General features: G+C 39.5%; 1 protein-coding gene across 5 annotated transcripts in view; it reads right to left on the reverse strand.

Moving 5' to 3' along the window:
- FRMPD4 (FERM and PDZ domain containing 4) overlaps positions 1 to 22,466 on the reverse strand; it is a 416,031-nt gene that overhangs the window by 100,463 nt on the left and 293,102 nt on the right. For all 5 annotated transcript variants that reach the window (XM_074907141.1, XM_074907130.1, XM_074907150.1 and 2 more), the window contains exon 2: positions 17,207 to 17,323. In XM_074907141.1, the coding sequence (XP_074763242.1) occupies positions 17,207 to 17,323 (117 nt within the window). The remainder of the gene's footprint in view (positions 1 to 17,206; positions 17,324 to 22,466) is intronic.

Consider the following 22,466-nt stretch of genomic DNA (forward strand, 5'->3'; position numbering starts at 1 on the left):
TTTTCTTTTTTTTTTTTTTTTTTTTCCTCTGCAGTTTGATGGCTATGGAGAGAATTTGGAATTGACACCTCCTGGGACTACACAGTAAATTCAGTTTTCATAATGGATTGTTTTTATTTTCTTTTTTTAATGAGCAGAGATATTAAGGTTCAACTAATTGACCATGAAAAACTGCTGCACATGTCAAGAGAAACAGCTGGCTGCAAGACGCAGCAGAAGAAGAAGTGCCAAAAGTTACCGAGAGCACCATGAGGGCTGGCTGGGTTTCATGGGTGGATGAGAGGGAGTCATGTGAAAGATGATCATGTCGGAGGGGAGTTCTGCTGATCCCTGGGGAGCTGAACTTGGAAGGCCAAAAGTGCTGAGGGAACTGTGTTGGTCTTACCATGTAAGACTGACAGTATGTAGCTGATGGCGTCACAAACATCACATTCGGGTACAGATATCACAGAAGTGGAACTAATGGTGAAAAGTAATGAAGGGTGTGCTGTTTAACTGGGAAGAAACAAGGGTGGAGAAAAGGAAGAATGAAGGTAGATATCGGACAACAAGTTGAGGACAATGGAGAGAAGAGTCAATCAAAGAGACTGGTTGCACAGAGGCAAGCTGGTGGCCAGCATGTGTGTCCAGCCAGGCCCTTCACCTGATCACCAGTCTGTTGTATCTTCCAATTGAACTCTAATGCTAAATATTTTCTGTGTGAGTATACTTCCACACTGTGTGTAAGAGTGACAGACAGATACAGATTAGCAACCTTCAATTCAGACCAGGCAGCAGGTAGGATAGGAGGTCTGAGACTCAACTGCCAGAGAGACTATAGGTCTGGGCCAGAGAGACCAGGGACTAAGAGCCTGCTACAGGGGAGAGCAGAAGTGTGGATCAGCTATTGGAGAGACCCACTTAAGCACATACATGAGGTGTGTGCATGTGTCTGTGCAATCCAATAGCAAGCTTCAAGGGTGATTTGCTGATGCATAAGAACAGGATCTGGCCATTTGTACTCTTCCTGTTTATGTGGTGACCATAAAGGTGTTGGTTGCCTGTACATGTGACTCTGGGGGATGGCTGTGTCTGTACACAGCATGTGTGTATGCACTCATGTGCACGCATGGGGACTGCATGCTCAGTCTCACTGTGAACTGGACCTGAGAACAGATCCTCAGACTGGGATGAGGTGAATCCCCTTTGGTCTAGAGGGCCACCAACTTGCCCTGTCTTAAAGCATCTTCTACCTCTGACTAGCATTATTTCAGCTGTGCAACTTTAATTGAAACAATAACATATAAAATATATGTGATAAAAATGAAAAGGTCTGAGAACTCATCAAGAACTTTAATATTCTATACATTAGGATAACGATGGAAAGAACACACTGGCCCAGTTAGGAAAGAGGTCTGGTGCAGCATGCAAAATATACACCAGAACATGATGACCATACGTAGCCTGTTGACTTCTCCAATACCATCACTTGTTTGACACTACTTTACATCTATACTTTCTTGAAATGTGCTCTAAGTGAAGCTCTTCCTTGGGTAGTTGTGGTAGGTACTGTAGGGCCTGTGCTACAACACCCCAAATTGTTGATGGGCCTGTTCAAGGGAACTGTTGTCTGTAACTGCTGAGAAAAGTATGCTATTGATAGTGAACTGATAGTGAACTGAAAGTAAAAGTCAGTCTTTAGAACAAACAAACAAAACCACCAAAACCAACAACCCGCGTAAAGGTAACTTGTAGCATTAGATGAAAGAGGAATACAGGATGCCGGAACTAGAGAGGCTTTGGCAACTTATGCCATATACATGCCAAATGAATTAAAATTGTTGTTTTTTGCGACTCTGAAGAGCTGTCAAACTAGCACATTTCCAAAGCACTACCATTTATATTAATGGCACTAAAAGTCTACTCACTCAGAAATGTCACATCCCTTACATCATTTAATATATTTACCATCATTATGCAGAAGTTCACACAAGCAACTGGATTCCGTAAATGGTGCTTAAAAAAATTCCTATCAGATACTAGCAATTACTTTTTCATATAGGTGGGCAGAACAGCCAACATATCCTGATGAAATTAGGAAATCATCCTTGTTATTATCAGACAACAGTATAAAACTCAAAACTGACAGCAAGAAATACTCCTGATTTGTTAAACTTGTCCTTATATTTGCAGCCCACTTCTGTGTTTTTCACTTTAATGAGATTGATGATAACATCCACTTTCCAGAAAAACATTTTGTTGATACTATGTCTAAACACTTCAGGAAAAATATTTCCTCTATCTTTCAAAGAAATAATTCTTTAAAAGAGAGTTATAATTCATCATTCTGCGACAACATTCAGAAAAGAGCATTTATACAATTATCTAAATGCCTGGTCAAATTGTATCATCTCCCTGAATATCACCCCATTTAAGTATTTTTATTACCCATATGCTTACTAAAACCATTGATCTATATTCCACTTTTTATGTGGTAATCTAAATTGCCTTGAGTAATCTGTCTAACAGAGATAATTAAATGAGTTTCATTAACATCTGCAAAAGGTTCCAAGGGCATACAGTGCATTAAAGTCTGGTTTGCAAACATGTTGCTCAGATTTCATCATCTACATGCTAAAGAAACAAGTAAAGTGCCACATGACACAGGAAAATAGGAATGGATCTGGTTTGCCATCATTGCATTGCCACTCCCTTGCAGTCTAAATGTATAGTCCCTTTAATTCTTTGCCACAGATCATTTTTTGGTTTAGACATTTCTCCTTTCTTCCTGGTGTTTATTCCCTCGTGATCTTAGTTTTGCTGTGTTAGACAAATCTGTGTCTTCTAGTTTCTCACCATATAATGATTCTTCCCTTCCCTAATGATCCTAACAGTATTTTCTGAATTTGTTACAGTTTGAATCCCCCCTTACAGACATGTCTATCCACAATTTATAACACTCCTCTATCTCCACAATAGCATTTGCCATTGACATACCCAAATGACAATACTTGGATGACTCTCAGTAATTCAGCTAATACATCAAGTAATTTTAAACACATATTTCTAGATAACTGGGAAAATTTTATTAATCTTCAATTGCATCTTTGAATTTTACTGTATTCAGTTTGCATCTTTGAATTTTACTGTATTCAGTTTGCATCTTTGAATTTTACTGTATTCAGTATCCTTACATAGAATCCTCCATTCTTCCTTTGCTTATTCTTTATATGGATAAAAAGCCACTTGCAAGGTGTTTTAACATTTTCTTTAAGAAAATACTCAGGCTGAATTTGTGCAAATCTCACTTCAGCACTCTAATTTTTGCTTCACAAGAAGCTTCCAGCGTTGTTCAGTACTTTTAACTTTTCCTTGCATATTTGTTGCTTTTTTGTAATGTATTTACTGATGTGGTTATTCAGCTAATTATGTCTCTCTTCCCCCAGTTTTCAGGTGCATCCACATCACTAAGATTTGAAACTGGACTATAATCCTAGATGATTAAAAATGTCTTATTTAAAAACCTAAGAAACTTTTTACAGTTCTTATTGTCAGCAAGGATCACTGCACAAACGGAGAAGATATGAGATACATATATATGTGTATATACATATATGTGTGTGCATCTCTCATACTCACACACAACTCTATGTCATCATACTGAATCTTGAAACTGGTATTTTCATAAGGAATGAAACACTCTAGGGCCTTCTCTGCTTCCCTCTCCTCTCCCCCTAGTTTCTTCCCTGAGAATTCCCCTTAGTCTCATATACATCCACATTTAGCTCTCCAGTAAAAGCAATGATTTTCAGATGTATTGAGAGTGGCAGCCTGTCTATAATGCAGCCATTAGAACATCTGCACCTGCTCCCTTGCACAGATACACCAAAGTAATCTTAAAGTAGCAAGTCAGATACCAGTATCAGCTTAGCTGTTGCAGCAGAGAGATCAGCCTGAGTTGTAAAATCTGCTTGAGAAGACGAATAAATTTTTAGATAGTCCATGCTGAGCTTCATGATAGCCTGAGAATGGCAGGTAGTCCAGGTAACTTAAAAGCTCAGTAGGGAAGGTCTCTCTTACACTGGGCAGTCAGTGCAAACATATATTAGGTTTTTCTTCCATGTAGCAGAAGCATTTGTGCTGTTTTCTATGTAAATCTAGCCAAATACTCTACAGAAAATCACTTTTCTATCATTAATATTTACATGAAAACATCATTATGACTTTCAAATATGGCACAACACTTAGCCTGGCAACATGTGGACTGCTTAGCTTTTTAATTTGCTGCTGAACAGTAGTTACAGAAAAAATTTGCGTGCAATTTTTACATTTTGACACAGATTTGGGGAGGAGAGGGTATCATTAAATCCCTCCTTCAAAAACTCACAGAATCTTACCATAGTTCAGCTTTGCAATCAAAAATGAGAATAAAGTCAATGTCTTCCTAGAATCTGATAATTATAAAATATAACCAGCAAGCAGATGAGGAACCCGATTTTATGTGTCAGACTTCATGTGCTCCTGTAGCATAAAACCAATGAAACGACAAAAAAAGCCCCCGCCAAACCCATGATTTTTCGAGCAAACTCGCCTGGAGGTTCAGCTGGTCAATTACTTAAATTTAAGCAAAAAATCAAATAACTGTAACAGTAAGCTAAGTGCTACCTGGCTAACTCATTTTAGGTTACCAGACTCTGAGCACGTGGAGTTGTGACACCCTTGCTGAAGAAGCAGTTTATGGACAAGGAACAAACCAACCCAACCAAACAGCTCTAGAGAAAGCCTTGTCCTGCTGCTCTTCCTATTGGCACCCAGGCTTTCGGCACAGGGCTCAATTGTGTATGCAAGTCACAGAGGCAAGGCTGAAGAAGCAGCTGTGCAGCTATTACACATTATGTTCAGGTGATAGGGTTCCTCCTTCAGGAACTGTATTCCTGAAGGCTCACGCCACGAAAACAGCTGGTCCTATGATCTGCCCATTAGCTCGCACTTGCTTTAATTAATTCTAGTTGGGAAATTAACAAGACTGTTTTTAAACAGAGTTTGGGGCTACTGATGTTTGGATTCCTCTGACCGGGCATCACTCCTTCTGGCTAGTCACGCTGTGACACTCTGGGGAAACAATCCCTTTCCGAGACCTAGCCACAATCCTGGTGAACGTCTGAAGGCATGGAAACCCCTATTTTTTATATGTAAGTTTTTAACTAAAAAGATTCCCGACTGGAAAGTTGTGACTTTTCAGTGTGCAACACCTGATTTTGAGCTAATCTTTTTATGATTTCCTTTTTGAAGATAGACCATTAGCTCATGATTCCCTAGTACACTTAAAATGGTGGAACTGCATTTTAATAGGATGCTGGCAACAGGAATCATGCAACAAAATCCCTAAATGTCATCACTCTGAGCTGCCAGAATCAGCCCCTTGTGGCCCAAAACAAAATGTCTTTTATCAGTATGGCTTTTTGCCAAGTCTGCTGTCCAGCTCAAGGCACTAACTGGATTAAACCATAGCGATAAAAACAGCAGCAAAAAGAAAATGCTGTACAAAAGGGATTATAAGCAGGAAGAGAAACATAAAGCATCTCTTTAGACTCCAAGTAAAATTCTGTTGTTCCCACCTGATCCAGTCCAGGAACAGCACTATCTATAAGAAACTGTCTCCTGTATCTCCTAAGCCATTTCTGAAGAAAATTCTCCCCTATATCCCTGACTTTCTGATTTTACCTTATGTTTCATCAATATTTCACTGCTTCCTTCTGCATTTGCTGGATGCTTATGCCAGGAGCTAACTTTAACGGGGCTTCTGCATTTTTGTAACAAGAAAGAGTACTACCACGAACAGATATTTTCTACACTCATTCCTACAAAATGTTCTCAGTATTCCTCTCCTCCTTCAGGAACTCTCCAGATGCAATGATTTTTGGATATAGCAGCAGTATTTATCATGAATCTTTAACGAAGGCTTTTCATCCTAAAATGTGAAAAAAACAAACTGCATCTCAATGTGCAAGGAAAGATATTTTAACTTAAAGCCAACACAGCTGGATGTCAGACAATGAGTAAAATTGAAGCAATTTCTTTTCATAAGAGCAGAACAAAAAACCTGTCTGTTTACACACAGAGACTTAAGCTTAGGCTTGAAATGAATAGGGAACCAAAGATGTCAAAGACTGTAGAGAGTCCTATAATCAAAACCAGACACCAAAACACATTCTGATAGGTTTGGCAAGTTCTGATTCCCACAGAAAAGGTGCAGTTGTGGGCCCATCTACCACCAGGTCTTTTAAAACATTTTCCAAGCAGCAGATCTGCTCTGCAAGGGTAGAAAGCCCATCCTACCACAAAGAATGAGAACAGCATGATCCCAGGACCAACCTCAGACCAGTAAGCACTGGAGGGAAGCATACAGCTTGATCTTGTGGATACAGTTTGTCTCTAGAGCTCGAAATACTGACCCAGTATTCTGAAAGCAGAGGTGCTACAGACCCTACATCTGCATAATACAGTATGAATGGCTGCAGATCGTTTGCGTACTGAAGACAGCTCAGTTCCACTTCTCACAGGTTGACAGAAAAGAGGGACAAATGTCCTCATAAATTTGATTGATCTCATGGAAAAATCAGCACAGCCCAAAACCATCAGCATGCATTTCCTGGACAGAAGAGCCCATGACTACAACACCCCTCGATCACACTAAACACTTGCTGATAAACCAAAGGTAGGGATTAAGGCTCTCAATTTAGATCAGGCATTTCAGCTTTATGCAGCAGTAAGAGAACATACCACTGTGGTCAGAATAGCTCTCCTACAACCAAATCAAAAGCCAATCTGAAAAAAAGAAAAACAAAACAACCCTAAACCACACTACTAAAAGCTGAAAATCTCCACACACCAGCAGATTTGCATCTCCAGTATTTTTCACAAATAGACATGAAAAAGCTAGAGACAAGCAGAAATACGTTAGGATTGATTAAAGCATCATCCTATGTCTTCACTGCATATCAGTGTGTCTATCTGCACTATAACTTTACATGTATATTACACATTAGAAATGTTACTTTATAGTAGAGCTGCAAATAACCATCTTTCCTAAGTAAACCTAAGTTCACTTAAAAATTAAAAGCAAAATAGTGTTACTGTGCTGTTCAATTTCTTAAACTATGGTAAAGTTTTCCATGCTATTTGTATCCTAAATAATATGCCTCTCCAGGTTTTAATTATGAAACGCTAAATAAATCCCATGAGCAAACACTTATTCATATCTGTCTGTTGAGTTACTATTTGTAATTTCAGCTAATTACTTCCCCTGTCAGGAAAATATTCTCTGGAGTCCCAAGATGCCACACAAGTACCTCAATCTCTTTCATTTTAGTCTCCCAATGTTCGATACAGAAAATGTAAATTCATTTGGCTACTGCTGGAAGAGTAAAAACTTGAAATGATCTCTGCAGTGTCAGCAGGTCCTTACCTTGTGTGCTTAATCCCTGTTACCATGGTGATACTTAATTGCACAGCCGCACAGTTTCACTGGTTTATTTTAAATTGAAGTTTTTCTGTGGAACAGCACAGGATCCTAGCGAACATTAGATAAATGGCTTTCAAAATATTGCAGTGAGTCATAGTGTTGTCAGCAACTAGATTAATTTGAGTTCAGTTAAACTATTTCTTCATGTTAATCTTATATATATGACAACATATATAATAAGAGGTTTTTTAGTATTATCTTTGGGACCTGTGCATTTGGAGTATAATTAAGCAGTATTTTATTGTAAGAAAGGCAATTAAAACCTAAATGAGAATTAAAATTAAGTAAGCTTTTGTTTGTAGTATCATCTTATGTTTCTAAACCAAATTACCTATAATAACAATCCAGATAAGAACCTTTTACAGCAGGATCATACTTGATTTTCTTTACAGAAAAATGTAAATATATTGATATGACAGAAATTAAGCCAAAAGAACAAATACAGGTTCTTCAGTACTGGCTTTCATATACCTCAGTGTGCAGTTCCTTAGTATATGAATGATTGTTGGAAAGGTATCATCACTACGGTGTTTCCTGGCATGGCATAACGTACTAGACAACTTGTTTTAAATTCCGTACATATACTATGATGAACCTGGTATACTTCAACTATGCTATTTAAAAAGCAGCTGTAACTGAAAGCCTGGGAAAATTTTACCTAGCCTTTGTTGTGGAAGGTCCAGTTCTTATTTCCTTTTTTTTTTTTTTTTTTTCAAGCTTGTGGCCACTAAGGACCCAATGTACAGCCTGCAGGATCATTCTACTTTTTTGGTGTTTCAGGAGCTGCTCTAACCTCTTTCTTTTTAGGGACTTCAACTAGCCTGGTTCTATTTCATATGCAGAACCTTCGTGTTTGCACCAGTGGGGATACCAGCATGTGACCCGCGATAAGGTTTCATGGCTTCTTAGAAACCACTACTGCTCTCCCAACCATCTGCATGGCTTTGCAGAACCAGGACTTGATGCTTTTAATCTTGATTCTATAGGGACTGCACTCTGTTTTACAAGAGAGATGTTTGAAAAAGCAGAATCCAACTGGGGCTATCATTCTCACCAAACTGCTTACAAGAATTAATTTGTTTTATGCTCCTGGGAAGGGTAGCTTGGTGTTCTGAAGCAATGATTCTACAGATGCATTTACATGCTGTAATGCACAGATGAGATGATGTTAACACATACGAAACATCTACCCAGAAGCACGTGAACTCAAAGAGTAATGAGGATTTCATCTTCTCACCTCCATACATTGTGACCTTGGGTTAGCATACTTGATTTCAAGTTAGCAACACTTGATTTGTTTTTTTCTATACAAGTTCTGGTCCAGAAGTTTTATTCCACTTCCTAATCCACCTACAACACACAAGAATAACAATATCCAGGATGCAGTACTTCTCTGATTTTCATGGTGTCCCCATTCAGTTTGTGTTTGGAGAAAACACTAGAGACTAAATCAGACAGATCAGAAAACTGTGCTCTAACAGAGGCCTGAAGTACATGATTCCCTGTACTCCATACTTAGGTACAATTACATCCATGCAACCCAAGGCTAATGACTGAACAAAAGCTTCTTCTCTTCTGAGTAGTCCCACCTACATTCATACCTTCTTGTGTATCTCTCCTCACCTTTCCAGTGTGAGGAATCCACTTGGTTCAGCAAGTGGTGGTTGCACGTGTGTGCAGAGAGGACTCAGAAGGGGCAAGTCAGCAGATCGGGAAGGAGCCACGCTGCTGTGGCTAGCTCCCGAGTTACTGCACATCAACTGGCTTAGGTACAGCTGCCTTACAATGCAATGAACTGTCCATTTTTCCATGCTCTAGTTAAAATAATATAACCCACAAACCAGCATCTCCTTGCTACTATTCCCTCCATTGTAACAACGATTTACCCCAATCGATATTAACATAATTTTGTCTGTCATATTTAAGCCTGCCACATTTATGGCTAGAGCAACAGTTCTCTGTGAAGGATGACTGTTAAATCATCCTCCCTTTTCAGGAGGTTGAACTGATTTTGCAATACTTTTTTTCACCATATGCATGAGTTGTCTCTAGGCAGACCACCGACACAAACAGGTTGCTACATAATTTTCCTTTTTCTCCTTTCTAATTTTTCAGGTTTGCTTTAAACAGTTACTTGTGTTTGTGCATCCCTGCTGCTGTTTGTCTCTTCTAGCCCCACTCCCCTTTCCACCATATGATCCTGTCCTTGAGCAGGTCAAATCCTTAGCAACAGAAAGCAGATTTGTATGCCGTCTGAAAGGAGCACAGTAGCACTCTTTCTCTAATAGCACACTATTCATATCAACAGTCCGTATAAGTGACAAGGGAATTTAAAAAAAAAAAAAAAAAAAAGAGGAAAAACAAGAATCACCATACCAATCAGACCTGTTGTCCGCCTGGTCCAGTATCCTTTCTCTGACAGCACTCAGTACCCTCTTCAGAGGAAGGTGCAAGAAACCTTGTAATTATAGAATAACCTGATTAATACAGGAAGTTTCGTCCTAGCCCTAGGCAGTCAGCAGCTGACTCACCCGCTTGTCTGAAACGTAAGATTTTATATCTGCTCTAATTTTTTTTTAATCCTATGTAATTTAATAGTGGAAGTCTCATTACAAATGTATATTGCAGATGTACATTTGAATCCTATAGAGCATTTTAGGCTTTACTGTAACCTGTAGCTGAGAGTCATATTTTCTAATTATATAGGTTGTACTATTTTTATCACTGTTAAACTGCCTGCCATTCAATCTCATTGGATGTCCCTTTCAGGGACGTGGGAATAAGTGGGCCAGAGAGTGTGATTCCACTGCCTGTTCCCTCGGCATCTCACCTGGGAGTGGAGATGCCTGAAGAGGCACAGCGCAGTCAGCCTTTGGCTTGAGGCACTATCCTGGTGTACAGACTGCCTTCATTCACATCCCTAACCTGAATCAGAAGGAGAATGAAATGAACCCTCTTTCTGACACCCTGCATAAGCACAAATCATGGGGCATAGAGCAGCACAGAATCACATAATTGTCTAGGTTGGAAAAGACCTTGAAGATCATCCAGTCCAACCATTAACCTAACACTGACAGTTCCCAACTACACCATATCCCTAAGAGCTATGTCAACTCTGCTCTTAAACACCTCCAGGGATAGGAACTCCACCACCTCCCTGGGCAGCCCATTCCAATGCCTAACAACCCGTTCTATAAAGAAATGCTTCCTAATATCCAGTCTAAACCTTCCCTGGCGTAATTTGAGGTCCTTCCCTCTTGTCCTATCGCTTATTACTTGGTTAAAGAGACTCACCCCCAGCTCTCTGCAACCTCCTTTCAGGTAGCTGTAGAGGGCGATGAGGTCTCCCCTCAGCCTCCTCTTCTCCAGACTAAACACCCCCAGTTCCCTCAGCCGCTCCTTGTACGACCTGTGCTCCAGGCCCTTCAACAGCTTTGTTGCCCTTCTCTTGACACGCTCGAGTCATTCAATGTCCTTTTTGTAGTGAGGGGCCCGAAACTGAACACAGGAATCAAGGTGCAACCTCACCAGTGCCGAGTACAGAGGTAAGAAGTATAGCAGCAGCAGTGTTGCTCATATTTTTGCAAACGCCACATAAATGCTCCAGTTAATCTAGTCAACACTGTTTCTGTACTTAGAGATGAAGGAATATAATGCATTCAGTAAAGTGCTATGTAACATAATACCTACAGGGCAGAAGGTGGCTCCTGTGGCTTCAAACTTTCATTATGGCCTTGTGTACTAAGGCAGTCTTCAGGTACAAATAACAGCAGCCTTTTCAAAACTCAGGAAGATGAACAACACAGTGACAACAACCAAGGCTTTCACTATATTTTATATTCTTTGATTGTTTTCAGCAGCTTCCAACAAAGCAAACTCCAGAGAAATATTCCGAGAAAAGACTAGACTACCAATAGGCACGTACAACCTACAGAATGCACAGACAAGAAGGTTGGGGTAGGGCTAGACACATCAAGAGTAAATAAAAAAAACCCCAAACCTGAATGTCTGATCCTCTTCTCTGCATATTTATTTTGAAGTAAACTGATCAGCAGGCTGTGAGCCTCAGTTTTGTATCTGGCATAAATTAGTGGCCCTTAATGAGCAGGATGCTTGATTGATATTCCATTAATATAATCAATGACTCTGTTCTGTCATTCCACACTGCTGGCCAGCTACGAGAACTGGCTGTACAAGAAGGACCATGCAGGCCAGACAGGATGCATGCAACACACACAGAGGCACTCCACCTCTCAGAAAACGTGAATGAGCTTCCTCTTCTAAGCACAGCAAGCACTGAAAGAGTAAGATGAAGACTACTAAAAAAAATTTAGGTAAGTATTTGAGTATAGAAGAACATCATGACATTATCGTATTGTAAAGTAAGATTGTACTCTGTATGCTTTGAGAATTTAGGATGTTGTGAGCTCACTAGCTACCAAAGAACACAAACACATTATTATCTGTTTTATGTATGGGGCAAAAACTGACATTAAAAAATGTCATGTTTTGGGAACAGCATAGCTATTAGGCCAAGCCAGGGAAACCAAAATGTAATTTCACAAGACAAAAATCACAGAGCTGATACTACATGTAGGATAATGTAACTTAAGAGAAAAAAATATTGTTTGACCTATACACCTGGAAGAAGTCTGGAAGAATTTTTTGTTAATAAATGCAAAAGCACCAGTGAAAAACAACACCAGGTGCTCAAGATGTCAAAATGCGTTGTGACATGCTTCAGCTGGTGTAGCAATCACATCATACTAACATAACAAGATTCAGAAAGACTTTCTGACAAGTGACAGTAAAACTGCAGGCTTTGATCTCTGGGTGTGCTTCCTTTTATTTCTTGCCGGGGGTCCCAGCTGTTTGCTCAGTTTGTTCCAGACTGGAGTACAGAAGCAAGCTAATATGCATGAAGTACAGATGGTCAGGGTCCTTGGAGTGAAACAGGGAGCAAACCAAACTGGTAACACAGAAAAACCCTGTCATTCTCTCTGAGGCAACAGCAACTGTTGAAGTAAACACAATCAGTATCATCTCTTGCAAACAAGGATATGGCAATAAGTTGACCTAACAGACCACTCTGAAAAACTATCTTCAGAGTGTAATAACTAACTACGGCTTACGGGGACCATTGTTGCTTTGAGTCCACTTGGGAAGTGCTACAGTTTTCCTCAGTTAATCCGATTTCCCATTCTCTGGTCTTTATTTGAATGGCAGAAACCAGATCCAAAAAAATACCAAAGTACCTCATACCTTAGGACTTAAACATGAATAGGAATCACAGAAACATCAAGGCTGGAAAAAACCTTGAAGATCATCTCGTCCAACCATTAACCTAACACTGACAGTTCCCAACTACACCATATCCCTAAGAGCTATGTCAACTTGACTCTTAAACACCTCCAGGGATGCGGACTCCACCACTGCCCTGGGCAGCCCATTCCAACACCTAACAATGCATTCTGTAAAGAAATGCTTCCTAATATCCAGTCTAAAACTTCCCTGGAGCAAATTGAGGCCATTACCTCTTATCCTATTGCTTGTTACTTGGTTAAAGAGACTCATCCCCAGCTCTCTGCAACCTCCTTTCAGGCAGTTGTAGAAGGCGATGAGGTCTCTCCTCAGCCTCCTCTTCTTCAGACTAAATAAAATTGAAGGGGTATGACTTTTCATGGCAGCAAATGTTACTTCAACTTGCACCTCAGAGTGCAGTTGTAGGGCAGCTTAAGCCAACACAAGTCTGTTGCAACCCTGTTCCCACATCGGTCTGATATTTCATTGTGTCAGCAATGCTGCTCGTCACCTGGCATGAGCCATGCTCCATGCAGGAGGTTGGACCAGCTGACCTTCGGAGGTTTCTTCCATACTAAACTATGACGTAACTTTATCGGACCATGCAAAGGACTGGCTCAGGGGGCTAAACTGACATAAAATTCATTGATTTCTCTGTAGGTTTGATTTTTGATTAGCTTTTGCCAGTTTATCTCCCTCTATCTACCGCTCTCCAGGTATGACAACCAGCAAGACTGACACAAGGGAAAGGGCAAAAATCTACAGGTCCAAAAATCAATAGCAGTGGCAACTGGCAATTTAGCAGTGGTTAAAACCTTTGTGGACAAAATAATCCAAAACCTTCCTGCTTTGCATGCTATCTCCCTGAAACCCTATATTCACACCAAATACATTTTTAGTAAGTGTCATATTTGTATTCAAATTAGTGATACAGAAATTTTTCACAATCATACACTACATAGCATATATAATAAATGTAAAGAAAATAGGCCATCAATATGGTTAAATATACACTGCAAACTATTTCATATTAAAGGTCCAGCTTAATACAGCTTGTGCAGTACAGAAGCACACTGGAGGAATGCTAGATGATTGCCATCCTCCCATACTGAAATGTATTGCTTATCTCATAAGGCTATTTCAAGTAAAAGTGGCAAGTTAAAAGGGAATGGGTGAAGTTCTGAAACTTTAATTTACTGTGGCCTAAACTTAAGAAAAAGTATTTGAGAGGTTTGCAAAATGACCCTGGTTATGCCATCTGTACAGAAGAGATAATGAATTGATAGCAATATCTCAAAATATTTTGATAAAACGTTCTTCTTGCACTTTTACAAAAGTGCTGCCTGGCGATGGAAGCTGCCCCTGATTAGCTCAGGCCATAGGGGCTTTCAGAGATCTGAAAGAAACCAGATTTCCTACAGCAGAAAGAATAAACACCTAAAGCAGTTGCACCAACACTATATAATTACTTTTCATTTCACCAGAAGATTCTCCTGGATTTTCTATTCCTCCCACAATTTCAAAATTACAATATGTCTGCTTGCAGTTGAATGGATATGTACATACGGCACTAAGTAAATTATTTAACTAAAAAGCAGTTAATGTTGCTATGAAATATGCGATTTGCTTGTACAGAACTCATGCACACATTTCATTCTGGTAATACCTGGTTTATACATCTTTAATCAAAACCAAGTGAAGGATTTGAATTGCTTTTTCTCCTTCAGTGTGATGCAATTCGTTAATCTGTACGGCTATAAAAATCCTTGGAGACAATATGAAATGCTATCTTGCTGATCTCTCTCCTGCCTTTATTGACATAACTGTCAACATCCATCTCACTATTTCATTCCTAAAATCCAGGGGTGAAAAATGAAGGAAAGAAAATTAAATTCTGTTTTCATTTCTGTAGTTTCATTTCATGTAGTATTTGCGAAAGCAGTCATTTTGAAAGCCAGAGAGGGCTTCTCCTTGGCCAAATAACAGGCACTGTAAGGACAGGTACCATCTACCTCCAGAGAGGGATCACTGGCAAAGTCACTAGGTATATTGTAGGTCTTTGGTCACTCTTCTAAAACAAAGATATATTTCATGTAACTACTGAGTCACATTGTAGTAGCTACCTGGGCTATTACATTTATTAGTAATGGTGGATAGGTGGTGATTTGGTACAGCAGTATGTCGTTCTAAACTGTTTCCTGATTTCGTTCAGTTTCTGAAGGTACTGGCTTTTAATGCATCTCAGGGGACTGTCATTTCATGTAAGATGAATTACTGCTCTGGAGACATGGCTGGTGCATGTGTTACAGGCAGTGCTGTTGCTTTAAAACATTCAATACAAGAATATGTACTATAACTCATGCAATGTACGTGTGTAGCATTATTCAACTTTCACCTAAGTACTCAGAGATATGGGTGGGTTAGAAAGTCTGATACAAAATATCAAAGGCTGCTGCAGATCAGCTTCCTCAGAGGCCGCATTCTCTCCACTTAAAGCAGCCTATTTTTTTCCCCCATGTAGTCTGCTATCCACAAGAAGAGAAAAATGGAAGACCAAGGCCTCAAAGAGAATGGAGAGCAAGTACCTTGTAAGAGCGTTGGGAAGAAAACAACCACCACAACAACAAAATAGCAACAACACGAAGCCTAACTTTACTTAAGGCATAATTTGGCACTGCCTATTATGGATTTTTGTTCCTAGATGCAGTTTTTTGCATTTAAGAGAGAGATGTGGCACTTTAAGGTACTAAAAGGCAATCCAAAAAATTAACAAAATAATCATTAGCTACTGAGAGTTAGAAAACATTCCCAAATTGCAAAATTAATGAGTACTAATGTATTGCATTTTGTAAGCCACAGCTGTTTACAGCTTCACAACAAGTGCAGCATCCCATTATGTGACCAGTGAGAAAAGAAGAAGAATAAAATGTGTTGCCTGTCCTCAGAAGCAAGATACTAATTTTTGAAATGAATCTCAGTCATGGAGAGGAGAACATACTGACAGTCTGCAGAAAAAATGGACACACAAGGTGTGCAGGTCCCTTCACTAACTACAGTAACAGAAGCAGCAGAGTTACATCTGCACAATACTTTGGAGGCTCACATATACTTTTTGACAAGTCTAATTAGTTCAGGCAGAAAACCTATGCTAATGCAGTTATATTGTGCCTGGCATTCAGCTCCTGGTGCCTTACAGACATGCAAAGCATGACAAACACTTGTTCAAGGAAGAAAACGACATTACAAAGTCAACTTCTGAGCCCTTATTAACCCAGACAACTTGCTCCAATTTGGACAGGTCTGAAATCATTCTGAATCTTGAAAGCCTGCAGAACACTATGCTGTTACAAATCTTGCTTTGGCCCAAAAGCACAAGCCTCCTAGGAAGACACGGCACACACTCTGGTCAAAGTGGGGAGGAAGAGAAAGCAGAGTAACAGGGATCCTTGTTCTTACACTGTACAATTCTGGTTTTGCAGATGAAGGATCTTGAGTGAATTAAGATCTTTTAATGGTCAGTTTGAAGTAAGTCTGATCCTTCTAATCTGTGTTAAAAGAAAGAACTGTAATTCTCATCCAGGAATTTTTTTAAGCACCTGCATGTTCCTAAACAGGCTGATAAAAATAAAAAATGAAATAATTATTTAAAAAAACAACCTTCACATGACCAGAATCAAAATGCTAGCCTTAAAAATAGAATGTAAACTAAAGCAACTAATGCTGTGAAATCAGGCAATGGTTTCGCCAACTCACCACCATCACCCCTTATTAGTGAAGAAGTTCCAAGCCACTTAAGTTGTACATTTCTAGAACCGCAAACTGTATTTTATCCAAGTCACTTAAATGATTTTAAAGAATAATTATTCACAGTTTTCAATAGGAAAAGAAAAAGCCATTTTTGCTTATGATCACATCATCCACATTGACATTTATTTTGCAAAACTTCAAATTCAGAGCTAAAGGACTATGGGAAATCTAAGAATTAGAATACTTACTATACAGGATCAAATATACACTTTCTCATTACCAGTATAATGAATATACTACAATGTGAGCTCACATGGCAGAGCTGGAGGAGAATTGTTAGTCTCAGTCAGAACTGACCTTTTGCCTCATTCTTTAAACGTGGCATTTTAAAATTTTTTGTTAATGACATTTGTTGTAATTCCTTGATGAATTACAGGTCCTTATAGTATCAGTGTTTCCATGGGTAAATTAAATAACCAAGTACTGAACTAAGGTGCAGTAAAGTACAGTCAGAGCTATCTCTGTGCAATAAATCGAAACAGTTGAACATTATCTGTGTAGGGCTGAAGCAGGAATAGGATTCCAAAGAGAAACAGTCAAGAGAGGGGCTGCAGCACTGTACTACAGACTGCACAGCTCACGCTGCCCACTTACTTGATGAAGTAGTCTCTTCCATCTCTGTTTGCCGTCATCTCCCATCCATAAGGTGTCCCCTGGTTCACGCTCCAGGTCCCTGAAGGGTGAGGCCAGCCTGAAGACTTGTTCCTGTGGCTGCAATTTTTTTTTTTTTTTTGGGGGGGAGGGGGGGGGGGATGGGTGGGCAGGGAAAAGAGGGAAAAAAAAAAAAAAAAAAAAAGAAGTTATTTCTCTGTTATATTTATTCTTCCAATTTACTTATTTCATATCCTTCACTTGGTGTCCAAATACTTTCACAGTTGTGAAATACACAGCCAGAACCCAGGCAAGGGAAAACATGTTAGCAGGTCTACTTACATTTTTAATATTCTGCCAGTCAGTGTCATTTCTAACAGTCTTTGGGTTCAAGCTTTTGGCCAGTGAATCTATCATAGCTCATCAGTCCCACATCCACAATAGTAATTTTCAATAGTTTTTAGTACAAGGGACAGGGAACATTTTCGTTCATCACCATCCCCTGTTCAAATGCCATCTCTCAGTACAGTTTTAGCCAAAAAAATCCACCAAACCAAACCAAACAACCCACCACAGGGCTGCAGATTGCACACGTGGTATGCTACTTGACACAAGAAGGAACATCAACACCCATTTTCAGTGCTATCAAACCATATTTTGTTTCACATGGTGGAATGAAGGAAGGCTGTAACACTTCTGCATATGGATACTAAATTGATTCAATATGCAGATATTGTTGCACTCGTTCATTATGCATTAAGCTCTTCCTCCAAATAACTGCAGCCTTCTAAAAGTTATTTGGAGGAGTTGCACTTGATCACTTAAGCAGTTCCAAGTGACAGTATTTCCCCACTAGATGTGAAACATTTTGTAAGGTGCCATCTACTGATTCCACACATAAAAAAGATACAGCTAGCAAGAATCCCCCCTAGTTTCCTATAGAAACCCCCAACTTTTGCACTGATATTTTACCCCTCACTTGCAGGAATTAAGATAGGTGTTACTGCACATTCACCGTTACTGCTGTGGGACTTTGAGGTACAGAAGACAACAAATATACATCTATGTACAATCTGAAAAAGAGAAAGCTCAGGAAAAGGAGGCAAAGATGGTAAAGACTGGCTGAGAGGTATCACAGACAAGCAAAGATGAATCAGCAGACTGAATACAATCTGAGATTCAGACATGCAAACCAAAACCACACAAAATAAGAGCATGTTTTGAATTAGTTGATTTCTCCCCCTCTGCCTTTTCTCCACCCATCAGACATACTACAGCTTAGTTTTACTTGCTAGATTTATTTAAGTTCAAATGCTAGCAAGAAACTTCCTATCCCTTGCCTTGGATAGAGGTAAGAATTTAATCTTCTTTTCAGAAGAGTGCAATGTAACCTGACAAACACTCTTCTGAAGGAACAGAATTGGTCTCAGTGGACAACTCAACAATTCATTGCAAATTGCTAAACTCAAAAAAGTCTTATATAGTTTATCTTTCCCAAAGGGGGAATGCATCATTAAAAACAAACTAGCTGCTTTCCCCTCCCCCTTTATTTCAAGTATTAATCACTACTGAGAAAAGATATGGTGCTTCAAAATACAATTTATGAGTAGAGCATTACAATGGAGTGCTAGGTATCATCTGATTTACCAATTATATCAAGTACTCTATCTTCAAGGAGTAGAAAAACATTTCTGTTAGCATAGTCAAACATTGGTATTTGCCATAAGACAGGGCCTAAGTCTAATATTTGAATATGCTAGAAATCTTAAAATTACAGTTACTTATGGCTAACAAAACACATAAATGTCAGATGTGCTACATTACCCAAGATAAATGCAACTAACCCATTCCTGATTAAAGGAATGAATTAAAAAATAGGCATCTGAGGAAAGAGAGCAAATACTTTCAACACTCTCTCACGCAGCTTCATGTAACATTGACAAACGTACAGAGAAACAGGAATGCTTAAGCTCAGAGGGAGAAAGGCTGGTCCCTTCTTTTACATGGGAGCCATCCTACAGCCTAAGAATGACAGCTTAACTACATTTATAGACTTCAAATTACCCTTTAGAGTATTTGGGATCATAAACTCTGCAGTTAACAAAACAAAGTAGAAAGTAATATTCTATCTGGACTATAAAGGGATATCTGTGCATTTAACACTTTTCATTTTAATTAAATGTGTTTCACAACATCTGTGCTATAGTTTCTCTATCTGTAAAATGGGTACAGTGACAGCTAAATTTCCATGTCAAGCTTTTATTATCAGATAACTTGTAGGAGTGCAACACAGTGATGATGATCAATACTATTCCTCTCTGCATTCAAACTAAGTGGTCACCTTTGTATGGATTATAACATTAGAGGATTTTAAGGTAAATTTAATTCCCTTGAAAGCTTTCTTGGTGTGATGAAAACATTAATGGTGTCAGAACCTATCATATATGACAGGTAGTAACTGTCCTACTTAGCTATAGATATGTCTGTATCTGATCTAGTCCTCCAGACACTTGAGACACTGTATACACCTACATTAGATGTGTGCAAATTCGACAAGGTGGCTCTATGGGAAAAAACAAATACAGAATGTTTCCTATAGGCATTGTACAATTTAATAATAAACACTCATGTCATAACAACAAAACGATGTTTTTACACTCAAACATGATTAGTGCTAGTGATTCTCAGCTGCCTGTACAGTCTGAAAAAATGACTGAACTGCATTATTTCTTTTTTTATGTACATCCATCCACTTCTTGAATATTCTGGTTGTCTGCAAGGATTCTGTTCAGTGCCCCTACAAAAGGCAGAAGATGGCAAAGATGAGATAAATGCCAGAAGGAATATTAAAGGTTTCAGAGGAAACCATAAGCAGGTCAGGCATTTCACCTGGGGGAAGCACAAAGCCATCTTGGTAGGCTTTAACTCAAGAGGATGCCTAAGTGGTGAGGAAGATCTTCAGGCCACGGGAGATCCCAGCCCAAATCCTACCTCCCTGAAGGTGATCTTGGATAAATCCCCCAGCTGGCTGATCAACATTTGCCATTTCCCTCCCTCACAGGCAAAGGAGGAGGAGCACACCAAGAGTGCCCAGGTTTCTGGAGGACTTGCACACTTCTGAAGACCAGAAAGATAAAAAAACCCCATGCCTTCTATCTCAGCAAGCCTGCCTGCGGTGGCAGCACTGGTACTGCTGTAACTTGCTGCTTGCTGTCCATCACCACCCATGCGTGCTCATGGTCAATTGGACCTGCTGCTGGTGTGCCTGTCGCAGCACAGCTCTTAGGTGACAAACTTCATCGTGAAAGCCCAGGCCAGCATCATGCCAGCAGAGGTCTGAAAACAAGGCAGTGTTAGCTACAATATCACATCAACCTGCTTTTGACATTCTTGATGCAGAAGTATAAAACCTGATGTCTCTGAATTGCTTCACATTGAACAATCAGTTCATTAGATGAATGAAGTGGTGTGTAAGGAACCAACGTGCCCTATAGAGGAACCTTCTGACTGAGAATGCAATAGCTGCGCTACAGTGAACATCTTCAGGTCAGCCTTTTTTCTGCCCTGTGCCTTAGGCATGACTGAAACCTGAGTTCATATGTAAAGTATCCTGTACTGTATCAGCAGTATGCCATTTATGCAATATGCAGAATATGCTCAGCATAACTGTGGTACAAACAAGAAGTGAAAGTCTGTAATAGTATCCACCTCTTTTTCAAAGATCAAAACTAGAACAGTTTGAATTTTTAAAGCATGCTATTAGAGCCTAATGTCCAGAGCAGTTTAGATAGTGTTAATGATGAAAGCAGAAAGCAACACCATTCATTTTTAAAACACACACACACACAAAAATCAAACATTGAAATTTTCTGGAAAATTCAATGAAATAAAAAATAGCATCTACAGAGTCAGATAATAAGCATATAATATTGCTGAAAACTTATTTTCTTAACCAGCAACTGGAGATTCCTCTCAATAGGTGTTTGCTATAGAAATCTTGACAGACTTTTTAATTGTACCACCTATATAGCCCAAGCCGGTAAACTTTGTTATAAATGTAGTGTTTCCATGACTGGTAGAAATGAAGCTCTCAGGCTGTAATTTTAAAACAGAAACTGGTACTGACACAAAAGCAGCATTTCCATCCTCCCAGCATCAGAAAGTCCTGCTTCCCATCACAGTCACTCTTATGCCAATGGAAGCAAACTGGTTCACCTTTAAACTAGCTGCTATTTTTTCCATGCAGATTCATCTCTGCCTACTCCATAGCCTCACAGATGGCCACATGGCAGCAAAAATGAAGGGCAGGACAAAACCCGCCTGCTTAAGATAGTCCTCAGGCAAAGACAAAACAGAAAACACTTGACTAAAATGGAATGCCTCAACTGTATTTAGTATATTTAGTGTCTACTGGGGCATAACACTTAGTATACAAGATTAATGTGCCTACCCACCCCAAAGATGGACAGCATGTTTACCTTTTTCCATGGTCAAGGGACACCAAAATCCTTGTTTCCTTAGGAGTGATGTTGGACAGAGTTGGGAAGTCTGACCTATGACTGGGGTAGTCTTTCCTCCCTTGCCCAAGAATCCCAACTTACACTCTGCTGACAAGATTTAAAACAGCAATAAAAAGTAGTAGCAACCTTGAAACCCTCTACCTCTCTTTTCCTAATAATTTGAAGAAGGCAGAAACCTGGTAAGTCTTGATCATAGTGACCTTCATTCCCATTCCCTGCAATCCTTTACTGAGCAGGAAGCAGAGGCACTTTATTTATGTGTTCGTTTTTTGGTAGCTCTCCCTCCATGATTATCACTTTCCCTGACTGACACTGGTACAACAAAGACATCCGTCTGTATTCTCATGGCTGCTTGTCACTTCCTGTTTGATGCTCTCTCATTCTTGCAGTGGGGAACAATTTCTCCTTTTTTACCTTTTCCATGCCACATAAAATTCAGTAGATCTCTAACATATCCCACCATCAACCCAACAGTCTCCACTGCAGGCTAAGGAATCCTGACCTATACAGCTGTTCCTTGTACAAACGTTTACACAGGCTTGATCATTCTCATTGTCTTTCTCTGAAGTTCCTCCAGTTCTGTGCCTCTGTGGAGATGGGATTTTGGTCTTGCACTCAGATTATGGCTTATACTGATGGGCTTCCTTCTTGGGAGAAATCCAGAAGAAGGTATCTCAAGGTGTAGTTGAAGACCATCTCTGGCACTTGAGGTCTTAGTGAAGAGACAGAAATTCAACTCTATT

This window comes from Athene noctua, chromosome 1, assembly GCF_965140245.1.
Source record: "Athene noctua chromosome 1, bAthNoc1.hap1.1, whole genome shotgun sequence".
NCBI lineage: Eukaryota > Metazoa > Chordata > Aves > Strigiformes > Strigidae > Athene > Athene noctua.